Source organism: Ostrinia nubilalis, chromosome 14, assembly GCF_963855985.1.
Source record: "Ostrinia nubilalis chromosome 14, ilOstNubi1.1, whole genome shotgun sequence".
Lineage (NCBI taxonomy): Eukaryota > Metazoa > Arthropoda > Insecta > Lepidoptera > Crambidae > Ostrinia > Ostrinia nubilalis.
Window position 1 is genome coordinate 331,780 of NC_087101.1, and position 17,352 is coordinate 349,131.

The 17,352-nt window shown below is 37.9% G+C and overlaps 3 protein-coding genes across 4 annotated transcripts in view; 1 reads left to right on the forward strand and 2 right to left on the reverse strand.

The window, feature by feature from the left end:
* The window catches only part of LOC135077953 (uncharacterized), a 243,035-nt gene extending 235,034 nt beyond the window's left edge, over positions 1 to 8,001 (reverse strand). Inside the window, exons 1-5 of one of the 2 annotated variants that reach the window (XM_063972492.1) lie at positions 7,553 to 8,001; positions 6,252 to 6,398; positions 5,134 to 5,319; positions 4,243 to 4,390; positions 669 to 3,544 (exon numbers count right to left, since the gene is read on the reverse strand). In XM_063972492.1, the coding sequence (XP_063828562.1) occupies positions 3,258 to 3,544; positions 4,243 to 4,390; positions 5,134 to 5,319; positions 6,252 to 6,380 (750 nt within the window). In that variant the 5' untranslated portion in view covers positions 6,381 to 6,398; positions 7,553 to 8,001 and the 3' untranslated portion in view covers positions 669 to 3,257. Of the gene's footprint in view, positions 1 to 668; positions 3,545 to 4,242; positions 4,391 to 5,133; positions 5,320 to 6,251 lie in introns of those variants that run through there. The other variant, XR_010258550.1, reaches the window with a different exon arrangement.
* Positions 8,002 to 8,104: 103 nt separating this feature from the next.
* On the reverse strand, positions 8,105 to 12,395 carry LOC135077956 (uncharacterized). The gene is made up of 4 exons (XM_063972496.1): positions 12,159 to 12,395; positions 11,239 to 11,415; positions 9,801 to 9,960; positions 8,105 to 8,528 (listed from the first exon to the last, which is right to left on the reverse strand). The coding sequence occupies exons 1-4, from the start codon at positions 12,234 to 12,236 to the stop codon at positions 8,398 to 8,400; spliced, it is 546 nt and encodes a 181-aa protein (XP_063828566.1). The 5' UTR covers positions 12,237 to 12,395; the 3' UTR covers positions 8,105 to 8,397.
* Positions 12,396 to 13,522: 1,127 nt separating this feature from the next.
* Positions 13,523 to 16,992, forward strand: LOC135077790 (uncharacterized). Its single transcript, XM_063972338.1, has 4 exons — positions 13,523 to 13,725; positions 15,174 to 15,329; positions 16,223 to 16,388; positions 16,663 to 16,992. The coding sequence occupies exons 1-4, from the start codon at positions 13,648 to 13,650 to the stop codon at positions 16,782 to 16,784; spliced, it is 522 nt and encodes a 173-aa protein (XP_063828408.1). The 5' UTR covers positions 13,523 to 13,647; the 3' UTR covers positions 16,785 to 16,992.
* The last annotated feature ends 360 nt before the right edge of the window (positions 16,993 to 17,352 follow it).

Consider the following 17,352-nt stretch of genomic DNA (forward strand, 5'->3'; position numbering starts at 1 on the left):
AAATCCACGGTGTTGCCTACAAAGTCGACACGGCCTGCTATGATGACCCACGCTGAACTATCCCACCAAACTCAATGACAGGGGGGCGCTATCATCGTTCAACTATATGGTTTCCAACATGGCAAAAATCGGAACCAGCGATCCGGTATTGACGGTGGCGCCCCGCTGTCAATGTCATGAATAGGACAGTTCAGTATTTTGGAACTATAGCCACTAACCAGCCACAGGTGGAATTTTTCCTGAATTTTTCAAAACACCATTATTTCAATACTCAATACGTTTATTGCTTCCATAATAGTAATTTTGTATGTTAATTTATAAAAATTTTGCTGCGGTAATGCACTCAAATAATAATCTTTGTGACCAACAACACCTACCTACCAACACTGAACCGTCTCAGTCATGACAGTCATCAGGAGAGGGCGCCACCACCAATACCGGACCATTAGTCACGTTGGACAAACTTTTTAATTATGACATTTGCAGGAAGGGCGCTACTATCAAATTGGGCTGTTAGTTTTTTGATTTTTGCAGTGTAAGTAATAAATGTCTAAATCATAATAATAATTATTTTGTTGTTCTTCAACAAATAAAAAAAAATACTTTGACAATATTTTCTATGCGTTAATTAAAGGATGTGTACGGGATTTATTTAAATAAAACAACAATTTATTTGGCATCAGCAAGCCATTTATCTTAAACATCAACACTACGTTGTACAATATTTAAAAGTGGATTAAAATACGTTTAACATTAATACTTATTAAGGTAGGTGGACCACAAGTCCTTCGTTTACTTAAGACCCATGAATTCTCAGTACTGTTTATCATTTTCCAACAACTCCCTGTACTTTTACATCACATTTAATAATTTAGAAGTACTTGTAGTACTTGCAATCTTAATTTGGCTATAATTTCAAAAATAATGATACTTAGACAGTTTTTATAAAAGTAGATGAACAAAGTCCAGAAACATATTGTTTTATATTAATACCAAATTGTTTAGTTTTAGAAACCACAATAACAAAGTTAAAAATGTTAGTAAATATAATATTGTTTACAACAAGCACGCTTTAATATTTAAAATATTATATTTCAAAAAACAAATAAAATTTAATTAAAGCATTTAAAAAACCACAAGTAAAATAGGTATGAGATCATAGTCAATCATTTTTGTTAAAATTTTTGGATCCAATTATTATCCATCAAATATTTTAAAATCTCATTCATGCACGTTTCCATAATTACATTCGCTGTCCAAAATACATACAACCCATACAACGCCTCTTCATAATCAGCACACCATAACGATAAACAGTATTTATAGCCTTTCGTCTAAAATTATCCATAAATTAAACATTTATGTTAACATTGTTAAGCCTCTAAAAGTTGGTATAGGTACATACAAAGGGCAATAATTATTGTATTATTTTAGACAGATAGGGAGTTTATTGTAAGAAGTAAGAAGCAATATTCTACGTCTTTATTTCAAGGTCGATGGAAACATATTTAAAACTTACCTATTGGACATAATATTTTTATCAAAACATTGTAAAATAATATAAAATACTATCGAACACTAAAGTTAAAAGTATTTGTTTAAATACAAATGTATAGATAGATTTTTTTAATTATAGATAAATAGATTTTTATTTTTTTCTAGTGTAATAGGAGTCGAGAAGTTTGGCACTTCAAAATTATAATACAATCATGTATAAAAATATACATTGAAAATATACTAATTTTAAACAGCTTCATATGTGAAACATAAAGACATAATACCAACAGTCCAACATTAACAAGTCAGTCCACACTGTCCAGTCGCCAGCAAATCGCACTTTTTGATAGAAGTAGTAAGGGTCCTTGCCTTAATGATAAATTCAGAAATTGAGCTTCAATAACAGCATACTCTACTTACTAAAAATTATCATTCTCAGTAATTTAGTGGTCCATTATTCTGATCTGCCGGCAACCGTACTAAACTTATCCCCAACAAAGTATTGTCTCTCCTCATAAAAAATAACCTTAATAAAAAGTTCTACAAGTATTCAGTAAAGCTACACTTATTTATCTACCTTGCATAAAATAAAAAACATTTATGGGAATAATTGGGTAGGTGACACCATTAATCAATAACTACCACTCACAAATGTAAGGTTCCTCTTCTAAGATAAAAATCAATGAAGACACTTAAAATATCAAGTTTTGACAACTCATACAAATATATCAATCGATCAGTGGAGTCAACTACCGAAAGTATTCCAAGTTTTAGTGCTAGACAGAGTTTAATAGGACAGACATCTATCTCGCAAATAAACATAGTCAACGTTATATTCAAATGCAGTCCTTGTGGAAGAGTATTAAAGCTTTGTTTTATATTGTAACTCAGCTTTACCAAGCAAAGTACAGAAAATTATGAGCAAGTATACTAATAGTGACCAATGAGCTCAAAATGTTTCAAAATTCCACATTTATACAAATAAAATTATTCCTAAGAGATCATGATAGTGGCCTTGGCATTAAAATTATATAAGGGCATGAAAGCTGTAATCGTCTAACTCGCTTACTACATCTACTTAATTGAACTACAACAGTCGTATGATTTTTAAATAAAACTATAAAGCCTTCGTTCAACTGTACTTCAAACGTGGTTTTGTTATATAAATAAATACTCTAAATTATTTATTTTTGATCTGAGAGTAACAACAATGAGAGTTAAAAATATTAAGTAAGTTTGATGCTCTAACATTTAAGAATACATTCAAATGTAATTTTGGCCAATAGAGATCGTGGTCGAATGTCGAAGTATCAAGCCACTCTAGCACAAACAGTAAACAACTCGTCATGTCGTATTTATTCGCAACAAATATCTGTGATATTTTATAACGTATTGTTGTTATAATAATAATTATAGTTATTATTGTATGTTTGCAATACATTCACTGTTTAAACGCTTGTGTTAGTGCTGCACTCTGGCGGCGGAACATGTCAGTGAGGGCTATCGTTTTTATACTTAACAGTTGGCACCCCTGGCGATTGACAGGACCTTACTCTACAGTGGCGCCATCTTGATGAGTGCAAATGCGATAGTCCTCCTACCACTTTAGCGCTCCCAAGTTGGCGCCACTGTCTTCGCTACTAGCAAGTGACAGGACCTTACTCTACAGTGGCGCTAACTGGTGAGCGCTAAAACGATAGCCCTCGTTGCGTCCTGTTCGAGAGGTGTCGCGCGCCAGCCGCCTACAACGCGGGCGTCACTTACTGCTCGCTCCTGACTAGGGCGTTTGGTTGGGGCTCTTCGTCATCGCAGTTGCAGCACTCGGCACAGTGCCCGCACTCCGTCTGGTCGTCGGGTTGGGGACCTTGGCCAGCTCGGGCAAAGAAGTCGCACTGTGGGGGCCCGATGCACTGCTCGAGGCTCGGGTCGCGCTCGCGAGCGATCCTCCACAGCCTGTCCTGCTCGGCCGCGTCTTCCGCGGCGTCTTCCTCGCTCTTCAGTACCAGTCCGAAGCTGTACACGGTCACCATGATGTAGCCCATGGCCACTGTGGATGCCGAATAAAGTTTTGTCAGTTGAGGACGAATGAACCGATTGGAATATTTTTATTGCAAAATGTAGGAACATAAAAGGGTCCTGAATAGGCTAGTTTCCTAAAAAACTTTTAGTCTGTCAATTTTATTATCAAAAAATATTGGACACATATATTTTTATTTCTCAATCAAACAAGTAATTATGAATTTATGATGCGTTGAAGTTCCACGTGAAGTCACAAAGTACTACACTTTTAACTTTAAGCACACATTGACGTCACGGGAAAGAAGAGGCTTTAAAACTTTGGCACGCTTTATCTCTTTCAATTTTCATTAGTTTGAAAAAGTGAAAAATACTTACGTGTCAAATATTTTTTGATAAGTTATCCGACGGACTAATTTCCAACTCTTGGTTTCTTACCCAGGAAACATCCCTATTATGTTGGCATTTTGTAGTGATGCGTACGATAATATTAAAGATGAAGAATGTTTTACGACGAGGTGAATCAGTTTAATTGAGCACTAAGTAGGTACTCGCGTTCGATTCACGGGACGAGGTCGTTATTGAAGCTGTACAGGCGATCTTTTAAGAAGAAGCGCACGAAGCCATGAAGGAACTCGGTAATCACTTACCATCAGGTGATCCGTCTGCTCGTTTGCCTCCTGTCACATAAAAAAAGTGTAGTTAACTGTTCAACCGCTGCTTACTCACCAAGCCACACTGACATCTTGAGCAAGAGCATCAGGATGTCGTCGCAGGAGCGCGCCGCGCGGACGCCCACCAGGCCCGCGTACGCCGTCCCGACAAGCAGCAGCAGGCCCATCAGCGTCACCCACGTATGCACGTACTTAGCCGAGCGCTGCAACATCCAACGGGTTAACCTCCCCTTTGATCCACCCCATCAACAAACCTATCAGGCTGTGGCAACGCTCTGGGCTACTGGGTGCGTCATGCGATAGAGATCGCTCAGTATTGGTATGGGCTAATTGCAGTTGGTGGCTACTAGGTGGACCGACGATCTGGTAAAGGTCGCGGGAAGAGCCTGGATGCGGGCAGCGCAGGACCGTTCATTGTGGAAAACCTTGGGGGAGGCCTTTGTCCAGCAGTGGACGTCATTTGGCTGAAACGACGAATTGCAGTTGGTACGAAGGAAAGGACAGAAGTTCAGGAGTGTAGGCCAAATCATTCGTCTCTGGCAAATTAAACAACTTCGTTCTCCAGCAGTGGAGACTAAACGACCTGGTAATGAGCAACTAGTCAATATGTTGAAGATTTTTGTCTTCATCGCTACATTCTTGACAGAGTAGTCATCGTCGTCACATCTGGTTTGGTGACAAGTTTCACAATCGGTCGCCATTCCTCCCGTAGTGCAGCCTTTCTTGTACATAGGTGGAGTGACCAAGGAGTGAAAGTGGTGGTAACTAGTAAGGCAAGTTTTTTTAGACTAAAAATTATCGACCGAATTGAGAAGCCCCTCCTTTTGTTGAAGTCGGTTAAAAAGAGTCTTTCGTTCGTTCGTTCGTTCGTTTCAGCCAAATGATGTCCACTGCTGGAAAAAGAGTCTACATTCTGCTAAATAAGTTGAATGATGAATTGGCCAACCTTGTTCAAGCCGCGGATGAGCAGGAGCGCCAGCACGACGTGCGTAAAGGAGCAAGCAGTGAATATGAGTGCCGCCAGGAACATCTTGGAGTAGACCAGGTCCTCCGCGTCGTCGACCGTGCCCCTGCGCTCCTTCATCTTCACCGCGAAGGAGCCGCACGCCGCCGTCAGAAATGTACCTATGGCCTGCACAAGGATATTAAGTCGGCCGTTTGATGTAGTGGTTCGAAGCGGACTACTATTCCGGAGGTAGCGGGTTCGATTCCCGCACAGTACAAACATTTTTGTGCATGAACATATTTGTTTGTATTGGACTGGGTGTTTTCTATGTACATATAATATGTATGTATTTACAAAAAAAAAGTATTTAAGTATGTTTATATCCGTTATCTAGTACCTATAGTACAAGCTTTGCTTAGTTTGGGACCAGAAGCGCAGTATAAAATGTCCAAGGATATTTATTTATTATATCTGACGGACAGGAACGATGGGCAGGGCACATAGTACCGATGGTGGCCGATGGGGCAGAAGGTTCTGGAGTGGAGGCCACGTACCGGAAAACCCAGCGCGATACGTCCACCCACAAGGTGGACCGACGACCTGATAAAATTAGCAGGAAGGCGCTGAAAGCAGGCCGCAAACATCTGGGCGATTGTGGAAATCATTGAGGGAGACCTATGTTCAGCAGTGGCAGTCCTGGATTTGTCAAAAGGCCGTATATGTCGCGGCCTAGGGGCGGCAGATTTCAGAGGACGCTTACTCGATCTCAGAAGATGATAAAAATCAAATGAGATCAAACAACAAAACCGATAATAACAAGGTATTCTATAAAAAGAAACACTAAATGTTTGACATACTGCTCGTAATTTTCACATATCTTCTTAATCATGAACTTACTGGATTAAACCTTTACTTTTTTACTTTGTCTATGCTGTCATTTGTCTCATACTTGAAAGAAATACATTGGATTGGTCTTTGCATAAAAAGTAACATACCTACTGCTAATATTATTTTTACAGTAATTCATACTAAAAAGTATTCACTGGTCAGATTTCATTGCTAGCCAAGATATAGATTGCTTTTACAGTGGTGGGTACGAGATGTGTGTTTGTACTCACCAGATGCGCGTATGCGATGATCTTGACTCCGGACTCCAGGCTCAAGCAGCAGCAGAATGAGGTAACGTAAAGCCTCATCCCCATCATGCACACTGTGGTAACCTCTCGACCCTGCCCCGCTGGCTCCATCTAATTGACGTCACCACACTACAAACACAGACAATATTGATAAGGATATAAACCAATCCTGTCAGCAACCCAGACAGAAATGAATTGATCTGGCATCTGGCGTAGCTCTACTGTGCTGGAAGTTTTCCATGCCAACAATCCTCATGTCCTCATTCTGAACAAAGTGCCATATATAAGAATTGAATTTAAATATCTCGAGGCATGAGAACAACAGCTAATCAAGTTACTGTCTCTAGAGCAGATCCATTCAAAGATTCAAAGATTATTTATTCACCGAGATAATGTGGTACAATAAAATGCGTTGTATTTAAAAATACTGTAAATTATCAAATACTTGGTAAAAACAGGTGGCGTTTATAACGCCATGGCATTGGCAATAATATGCAACTGTTTATTAATCGCCGGAAAGTTCATTTAAAATAGGCATTAGCAGTGGATCAAATGTCAGAGTAGTAAATTGTTTTGCTGGCTAACAATTTTTTTATCATCATGGTTTCACCATTTTACTTTGTATCATTGTCTCCAATTTGGCTATACCAATTTAAATAATTAAACTAATAAGTACTAGTAATTCATTCTCTTTGAAACAACATGTAGAAATTATAGTGAGTACTTTTATCTAGGTAAATTGAAATGTTTAAATGACATCTAACTTAGATGATAATTGCATAGTCATCCTCATGACAGATTCACATTATTGAAGAAAAAACAACAAACAGAAGAGAATATAGCAAATGCTGAATACACACATGAACACATAGAATATCAATACATCAAATTCGCAAATAAGCTGAAAAATAGGCAAACCTTAGGAAAACACAATTAAAATGTCGAACACTTGTGTTCAAAATAGACTAGACCAGGGGTTCCCAATCTTTTACATCCTGCGGCGCAGTTACAAATTGGGTATTTTGTCACGGCGCCCTACCTTTAGAAAAAGATACTGTCGAAAGAAATAGGCACCTATAACGATAGTTGAAAGTATTTAGGTAGATAAGAACAAAAATTAGTGCATCTTATCTACAATATGAAATTTCTACGGCGCACACTTTGGGAACCCCTGCTCCAGGTGCCCTAAACTAGACCAACAGGTTCATCATAGGTACCTAGCGAATGTGAGAGTTGACAATCGATTTTTATGAACATAACATAATATTTTTGAAGTAACTTACCTAATTACAGGAATATCAGGACCAGGATGGTCCAGGATCCCAGTTATTGCGCCGCACACACCTGATTCAAGGCCCGCAGCCCCAATTCACTTGTTTTTGTTTTGATCTCTCCAACGCGCATGCCGCGCAAAACAATTTTGAACTAAATCTGCTTTACCGATAAGAGAGAGACAACACTAAACACTTATGAATAACTAAAAGAGATAACAACACAAATCGTACGTAGTATATCAATCAAATCCCCGGCGCGGCGAAATCAATACTTTTTTTTCTTTTTAGTCAGGGTTTCTGTGTTGGCAAAGGTATACGATTGTGCAGCCATTAAATATTGAAGTAAAATCTTTGCTTATTTATTTAATCTCTATTCGTTTCTCTCTTGATTGTCCTTTGCACATTGTTATTTAATAATTCCACCGCGCTATTTCGCTTCCCGCTCAAAAAATACTGACGTCATTGTGACAGCTAATGTCAGAAACGTTGACATAAGATGCGTTTCGTTTCACAAAGTTATTTTGCCTTCAAAGTTTAAAAATGGTGCTCAATAAACTAAAATTCAAGACAATTATTTAATAATATGTATAACAAAAACATTTATTTAAATTATTAACAATGTTATTCACTTAAAACGAACGCTGAACGCAACTTACGTTCGCAAATTGGTACAGCAAGACCTCAACTTTTTTATTTACTTACTAGGCACTTAGTCCGTATTTTTTTTTTTCAATTTATCCATTAAAAATAAATGAAACTATCACATTAAAATGGTAACACTTAGATGAGTCTGTAAAATGCTGCTACAGCATAGCGTAAGTACACGTATTTAGCACATTGTTGACTAGAAATGTTCACAGGCCGTGTTCCTCCCTGAGGACCGCCTTGTAGAGCCGGCCGGAGTGCTGAAAGCGCTCCTCGTCCTCCTCGTGCATCAGCTGTTTATGCCGGCTGTGTACTATCACTATGCAGTATACTGAAATACCTGGGAAACATATTACACATTAAGCTTTCTTTGGTGGGGCTAATCATAGGCTAGTTTCCTAAAGAAAAATTTTAGTCGGTCAATTTTAATATAAAAAAATATTGGAAACGTATATTTTTAATTGTCAATCAAACAAATAATTATTATTACGAAGTTATGTTCCGTTAAAGTTGACGACGTCACAAAGTGCCGCACTTTTAAGCACTCAAATTCAAATTCAAATTCAAATTCATTTATTCACAGAAATACACGTCCATTAGATGTTTGTAAATAATCAATTTCGTTACAGTGTACCTTGCCATAACTGGCATGTGAAAGTTAATTAGGAGAACATGTCAAAATATTAATAATCTTATGAAAAGTCATTTGATAAAATCATAACAATGTCAACAATCCAATTATACTAATCATTACAATTAAATGTCAATTACGTAAAATAACACACAACCAATATTAATACATAAAATTTCACAATTATTTAATTCTAAAAAAACTCATTTACAGAGTAGAAACATTTATCGAGCAGCCACTTGTGCAATACATTTTTAAATTCAGGCATAGAAGCTCCCTGTATATAAGCTGGCAGTTTATTGAAAACTCTTATAGCCATACAAAATACATTTCTTTTATATAACGTTAAATTAATTTTGGGCAAATACAATCTGTTCTTGTGGCGAGTAGTCTTTTCTAATACCTGTTCATGCGTCTTAAAATTATCAGGATGTTTTTTTACAAATAGGCATAATTCCTTGATATATAAACATGGCAATGGCAATATTTTTAATTTTTTGAAGAGTGGCTTACAACTATCTCTATAGCCTGCCCCACACATCGCACGCATGCATTTTTTTTGTATTTTAAATACTTTTTCGGAATCAACAGAGTTCCCCCAGAGAATAATTCCATAATTTAGTATAGAGGAGACATAACCGTAATATGTCGACATCATTGCTTTATTGTTTGAAACGTATTTTAATCTTTTTAATACAAATACAAATCTGTCTAGTTTATTGCACACATTATCGATATGTGGTTTCCATGTGCAGTGTTTGACGTCACGATTGATGACTCATTGACGTCACGGGCCTCTTCTTTTGACCTGTGCTGTGGCGCCCTTTAACTCTTTAAATTTTCATGCTTGAAAAAGTTAAAAATACGTGTCGAGTATTTTTTGATAAGTTAACTGCGAACTAAATTAAAACTTGCTTTTTTACCCTGGAAACATCCCTATTGACGGGCTTACTGCTATCAGAATAACAAAACTAGACTTACAAGCCCTGGCGAGATAGATGCAGATGATAGCTGACTCAATGCCCAGGATGGTCCCCGAGTCCTGGATGACCAGGCTGATGCCCGTGAGGCAGAACACGAAGTAGATCGCCGTGATGATCCCGGTCACAATCGTCCAGGGCAGGGTGAGAGAAGGCAGTTTCTGCACAGACAGTAACACGTTGTTGAATTTTAAGGTTTGTTATAATTTTCATCAAGTACCAAACCCACTGTTACCAGGCCTGTTCGTTCATCTCCGCGAGTTTACATCGAAAACAAAACACGCACGAAGGCCCACCTACAGGATACTATTCGACAAGGCTTCACATACGAGCGAACATTGACTCACGCACGCGTATTCTTGTGTATGATGGAAGAAAATAAAGAAAATGGTGTACTAAATACTGTTTTATTTTTATTTTATTTTTATTTTACAAGGAAAACAATACAGTGTTGAAACTATGTAGACTAACATTTTAGAAAACTTATAACCATTAACATGTTTTCACATTTAGAGCCTGAGTAATGCTGTGCAGTATTTAACTGCCTAAATAATAATAAAAACACAGAATGTACTTTTTTAAGTTGCCTCAAGACACTGAGAGGCAATTCATGATACTTCATGAGGCAAGACATGATAATTCATGCTAAATCATGTATTTCCTCCGTCATTTTCCGCAGTTTGGCACCTCACGTCACATCATTTTACCGAAGTCAGCCCTATAGCTTCGGCGCAGTGCCGATCACTGACGTTTGTCAACAAAATGGTGCTTGACTCTTGAGACAGGCTAAATTACACCATATTGTTAATGCTCATACATTTTTGCACAATGACAAATGAGCATACATTTTTTTAAATACCTTCGCGAAGTAAAACTTCTGTACGTAGTACTTATTATTATTCTGTGCTGTTACTAGCTAATAAAATTGACAAAATCCTGGCAGGATTTTGCCTACTTTTACTAAACTCTCATAAAAACTCAGAAAACTCATTCATTTTTGCAAATAGGCTTTTAAAAAGCACTATTACACGTCCCAGTATTAACCCTACAACTGCTTCTGGACAATAAATGAATCAGTGCTGAGAAGAAGCAGCGCAAGAAACTCAAGTCACTATTGAAAACTTCTGCGACTCTACATTCGTTAGTCGGGAAACTCAGGAAATACATTACAAGGAGGATTAAGAAAAGCTTTTCATCTGACAAATTAATATTACTAGATTAGTAGTCCTGAGAGAAAAGAGTAGGACAAATATCTGAGTTTGTAATCTGAGTTTCTTGCGCTGCTTCTTCTCAGCACTGGCCCATTTATTGTCCTGAAGCAGTGGTAGGGTTAATACTGGGACGTGTAAAAGTGCTTTTTTAAAGCCTACTTACAGAAATAAATGAGTTTTACTGAGTTTTACTGAGTTTTTTAATACGTAACTTAATAAATAACCTACCTTCCAAGCAGCTAGGATGAGTAGCAATGAACACAAAAGGTGGACGCCGCTGACGACGGCCGCAGTGACGTACAACACGAATTTGTGCACTGACACGGAACCATTATTCCTCTCGTCGCCTAATGGCCACAGGGTCACCATGAGGCAGTAGATGGTTAGTTCTAGAAGCGCCCATATCTGGAATCCACTTAATTCTGTAGCGCCTACAAAAGTAACTGAGCAAAGTATCAGCGTTAAGCGACTTTGCTTACACTAAATACTTAACATAAATGCACATACAATTTTTTCATCGACAGCTGATATTGTCTGTTGTGTGTTGCAATGAAAATATTTCTAAATTACAATTTATTATTCAGTTCAAAGTTTAAAATTGTCCTTAGTCACATATCTAAAGTACCTAATGCAGTTAATAATGTGAATTGTTGATGTAAACACGAATCATCATGATAAGTAGAGTAGCTCAGAATCCCAGGTGTTTCAAGAATTTATTTACCTTCAAGCCTAAGCTATTTAAACTATTTATGACTAAGTATGAATGATATGCCCTACTTACTAATGTACGTCTTGTCAACGTTTACTTAAGTTATCTCAGGTGGTAAATAGGACCAAGGTTATGTTGTGATGTCATAAAGAAAGTTAAGTCTATTATTTAATTCAAAGACAAAAGATTTTTTATTGACCGTAAATATCATTACTGAATGGTTCCGATATGAAAACACAACATAAAAGTACACAAAAACGCATAGAAAAAAATGCACTATCGTTATCGAAGTATGGTTGAACGATTCTTTATTTCCAGACAATAAAAGTACATTAATTTCTAATCTCAATCTCAACTGATAAGACACAAAATGCTGCTGAACCCAATATAACATATTGACGACTTCCATAAAGTTAATACTTGTTTAGTATTAATTTACCGTGTATAAACATCCAATGATGAGCGTGCCCGCCTGCAGGCTGCAGCAGCAGCACCTCTTCACCATCGGCACTCCCATTGTCACTCACGGAACTAAGTCCACCATCACAGTTACAAATTAACTCATTTTGTGGCAGAAGCATGTAAGTTATTATTTCTTCAGTCCGATTGTAATCACGCGCGTCGTTTCAGAAGCGCAGGAGCGTTATCACTGTTCGATTAGAGGCGGCCATGATTTCGCCAGTGATAAGAAATGCGCAAGCGACAGATTAATATAATATGCGGTACGTATTTGCTGTAGATGTAAACGGTGATATTTCGCGGATTGACATTGAACTTGTTTGGGTCGTAGATCTATTGCTACCGCGCACGGAATGTCTATAAATAAAATACACGTACACATTCTGTTTGAAGTATTCTTCCGCAAGAGCTAGAGTAAATATTCACGTGTAACTAACTAATCCATACTGAGTTTTACACGATTTTAAAATCAATAAAGAACTAAGTAGGTAGATAAGGTTTTCTCAAATATCATAGGCATTTATTTCGTTCCATTTATTACATTCTTTCATCATAGATATCAAGGGACTCTACGATACGTAGTCTACAAAAGAATACTACTTACCTAAGCAAATCCGCGATAGATCCCATCAATAAATAAGTACAAAAGTACAAAACAAATACATAAAGCGTCTCCCATAGCACCCAGACTCGAGTAAATTTTGAAAAGGGAAAGTGTTAGCGTACGTGAACATTGTCATTAAACAGCTCGACAAGCTGCTGGTAGCCAAAACCACACTTATAATATAACTTTAAATTATTTCTGACTAACTTTTACATAAAATTAGTAGGACACTTCGATGAACCGAATTCAGAATAGATAAAAGTACAAGTTAAAGATAAGAGTTTGGAATGAAGTAGGAACTGATACGAGATCAAAGAAAAAATTCCGTGAAACGTTTCGTAATTTTCTCTTACCTATTCTTTATCTGATTGAATCCACCTAAGTATTCTTCTTCTTCTTTTCGTGTCGACAACAAACCTACACAGTGTCAGCCCAAAACTCCGCCACAAGAGTGGCGTTGTCAGTAGCACTCATCAAATCCTCCTGAGTGCAGTTGCTTGGGCACTCAGGGCATGACATCAGGTGCCTCATCGACTGGGGAACAAAACCGCACCTGCACTCCATGTTCAAGCCATCCAAGAATCCCCATCTGGCCAGATTAATGACCTAAGTATTTATACCGGCGCTATTGTCAATAATAAATGGAAATGATAATAATATGACGAATCTCTATAAAATCATTGCTTCGTAGATAAGCTGATAATAGTAATTTGCTGTATAAGTTCAGTAATCGACACAGTTATTGTAGGGGAAACCCTGTCGCTAAGTCATTTCGCGAATGTTTTACAAATTAATTATTTAATTTGAATCATCGGTGAATTATTTCTATTTAAAATATATTTTTAAATATAAGTGGTTTTGGAAAATGTGTTTCCCCGTGTACGACTGCTTCTTCTGTATCAAACTCGATGCAGCTTCGAAGATAATTGGATTTATTTATGCGGTATGTATTCACTACTAATTGTATCTACTCAATTGGCAACCTAAAAAGATACAAAAGCTACCTAAACTAAGTAATAATTCACGTATTTTTAATATTTCAAGCGGGGACCTACTTTCCTACGAGTATGTAGGTAACTCCCGTAAACAAAAATATGTGGCAGGTCATTGATCTCTCTGTTGTAACTGATTAAATGACTAAGCCCGTAATCATAGTACACATTTACAATAATTACCAACGAAAAAAGTTGTTCTCTCAGATAATCTTTCTTTAGCCCTTGATGATATTCAGTTTTGTATAAAAAATAAAATGGCTTAATTTATTCAAAAATAATGGTCATTTTTAGGGTTCCGTCACAGGTTCCGTCTCAAAAGGAAAAAACGGAACCCTTATAGGATCACTTTGTTGTCCGTCTGTCCGTCCGTCCGTCCGTCCGTCCGTCTGTCAAGACCCTTTTTCTCAGGAACGCGTGGAGGTATGAAGCTGAAATTTATATCAATTACTCAGGTCTACTGTCCCTTGAAGCTGTGAAAAAATCAAACTTCTAAGCCAACGCAATCAAAAGATACAGCCGTTTATGCCGCAAATTTTCGACACTTGCAAGGGAATCAAAACCTACAGGGTGCTTCCCGTGAACTCAGAATCTTGAAATTTGGTACGAAGAAACGTCTTATAGCATAGATAAAGGAAAAATTACGAAAACCATAAATTTTTAGTTACATCAATAATATATATTTTTTAATAATTTTAAACTTACTACCCATTTCCTCATAAACGCGTAGAGGTATTAAATTGAAATTCATACCAAATACTCAGGTCTATAATACCTTTAAGCTGTAACAAAATCAAACTTCTATGTCAACGCAATCAAAAGAAACAGCAATTTAAGCTGCATATTTTCAAACTCGCAAGTACTCGCAAGGGAATCAAAACCTAAAGGGTACTTTCAGTCGACCTAGAATCTTGAAATTTGGCATGAAGCAACGTTTTATAGCACACATAAAGGAAAAATTCCGAAAACCTTAAATTTTTAGTTACATTACAAAATATATATTTTTTAATAAATATATACTTATTACTTTTTTCCTCATGAACGCGTAGAGCTATCAAGTTGAAATTCATATCAAATACTATAAAATAAAGGATTACTTAAACGATAAAGAGATCTTTGTCTTAAATTTATGCTCCTCCATCTTTTTTTGCAATAAAAATACCATAGTTATGACTCGATTGTCGTAATGAACGAACTTTGTAAACCTTGCAGGTTTGTACGGAACCCTCGGTGCGCGAGTCCGACTCGCACTTGGCCGGTTTTGTGACTCTTTCTTGTCGGGCCGGAGTAAGCCTTTATGAGAATACAGCTCTATCACAGATAGGCTCTATTTTTAATTACCTACTAGAATTTGTAGATTACGTACGATTATAATTGAACCTTTGGGAAATATTGGCAGGTGCTGTGCGCCGGTTTGATAGTGCTTTACAGCGTGCCCCTGGCGCTGGCGTGGGACGCCCTACCACCCTCCCGGGCGCGCTTCTACTTCGCCATGGCCGCGTCCATGGGCACCCTGGCCGTGGCCTCTTGTATGCTCATTGTTGGCGCTTTTTGGGTAAGACACCACATATTTTCCGCCATGTAATCTTGTGGCAATGAACAGGACTGGCAGCGCAACAAACCGATGCAATGGCCGGTCGAGAGGGATCTTTGGAGAATCGGCGCAATTAGGGTCGACCTTATTCGAAATTTGCCTTGGGGTCATAATATAGAATTGAACATTGAGGCTAACAAGGCGGCAGGAGTCGTGGAGAGCGCAAGTTATCATAAACTAGAGAAAGGTAGTTTAATAAAAATCCCACTTATGTGTAAAAGCAAAGTGATGCACAGTATGCACAACACAATGCACGCTCCAGCGATGACTAAATACGTGCGCTTACATCATAATACAATACAATACAATAAATGAGTTGTAAAGCTATGAATCAAAGCTAACATGACATTTAAAAGAAACACATCCATAATACATAATCCCTAGCCGCTATACTAAAAACAGCTGAGTTTTAGCGTTTCATTCAAACGCTGTGTTGTTTATGTAACTGTTACAAAAATAGATAACATTGACGATGGTAATCACACATGTATCTGATCGCAGAGCTCCCAATTAGATTTCCTACTTGTTATCAGACAGCGAGACACGAATCTCGTCGAGTCCGGCACGTGTATCTCTCATTCAGGTTATATCTGCCTGCAGCATGGCTGCTGTCATTCAAGCTCAATGAATCAGATCACAGAATTCAGAACGTCTAGTTTGATTAATGTTATGTCCACTGTGATCAAACGTTAAATCCGGTTTAGGAGTACATACCTTTCTGCTGTAACTAGGTCTAGCTGGATTAAGGCATGTTTTTAAAAATTAATAGCTATTTCTAATCTGTTTAACACCATTTTTAAAGATAGGTACACAATTCTCTAGCGAGCTACTGGTAATCAGGTCTATTTTGACAGAAAAAGCCAGTGTTCTTCCTGCCATGGGTGGTAGTGGCATCACTGACGAGTCTACCCCTGATGGTGACGTGCGTGGTGGGCATGGTGACCCTCCCGCTGCGTCACGCTAACGCCGACAGCGCTGCTGACGAGAGCTGCATCATCTCTATGTACTTCGTGCACGCGAGTGAGTGAACCAAAGATCTTTATAACGTGAGCGATTACTGGATAATCTTCCTTGATGGACAACTGTTGATTACACCTTTTCACTAAAGCGTGGTGACAAGAAACTACTACCTACTTCATCTTTTGCTATAAAAATCGCACGACTCTCTTAAAAAATGCGGGTTACTCTTTTCGTGTAGCGGATACTCTTCTCACGTGGTGGATAGCAAATCTTTGAACAGCTCTTTGGTATAATCATTCATTATATCACTAATTTCAGTATTCTTTGCCCACAGTTCTGCTGTTTTACTTCTCCTGCGTGGTCAACAGCCGAAGGAAGGAGCTCCTGCGACGGAACGACAAAGCGGACAGCGCTCTGTACACCGTGATACACAATCAGTACCACACCAAAGTTTAGATGTATGGAATTAAGGTCTGTAATAGCCCACCGGAATATCAAAATTGAGGAATTTTAAGAAAAGAAGAAATTGTAATAGGTACGTGCTATTGCATTTGTAATGCATTTTTTGGACGAAACGAGAATTCTGAGTAAATTATAAGAAATCGACAATGATTTTATTATAAAATATATTTTATTCTTAATCTAATAAATTAATTTTGATTGATCAGTGTTTTCCTTTATGCGGGCTTAGGTTAAGTTCGGAAAATAATCCAATATTTCCAGAGCTTTAATAGCTAATAACTCAACTCAAAGCTTCTTGAACCACTTGCGACTCTACTGGTTTTATCTAGGAAAGATTGCTTCTATATCCAGTCCAAATCGATTTGACTAAAATGTGACCGTGATGTCTTGACTCCTCTTCGAATATATCCACTCCAAATCGATTTAGCCCCAGTGCGATCGTGACGCTTCCTGGTGTCCGATCCGATTGCCTAACGACGCGTGCGCGCAACACGTGGAAGCGATTACCCGGCGACGTCGCGCGGGACGCCGCAACAATGGTCGGCGCACGCGCACGTACTCT

What these genes read in the sequence shown, in the direction of transcription:
- LOC135077956 (XM_063972496.1), bottom strand. Translation starts at nt 12,236, where the DNA reads ATGGGAGTGCCGATGGTGAAGAGGTGCTGCTGCTGCAGCCTGCAGGCG. An exon ending in TCATTGGATGTTTATACACG is followed by an intron (nt 11,416 to 12,158) that starts GTAAATTAATAC and finishes AGTGGATTCCAG; the next exon opens with ATATGGGCGCTTCTAGAACT. An exon ending in TCATCCTAGCTGCTTGGAAG is followed by an intron (nt 9,961 to 11,238) that starts GTAGGTTATTTA and finishes CTGTCTGTGCAG; the next exon opens with AAACTGCCTTCTCTCACCCT.
- LOC135077790 (XM_063972338.1), top strand. Translation starts at nt 13,648, where the DNA reads ATGTGTTTCCCCGTGTACGACTGCTTCTTCTGTATCAAACTCGATGCA. An exon ending in TAATTGGATTTATTTATGCG is followed by an intron (nt 13,726 to 15,173) that starts GTATGTATTCAC and finishes AAATATTGGCAG; the next exon opens with GTGCTGTGCGCCGGTTTGAT. An exon ending in TATGTACTTCGTGCACGCGA is followed by an intron (nt 16,389 to 16,662) that starts GTGAGTGAACCA and finishes CTTTGCCCACAG; the next exon opens with TTCTGCTGTTTTACTTCTCC.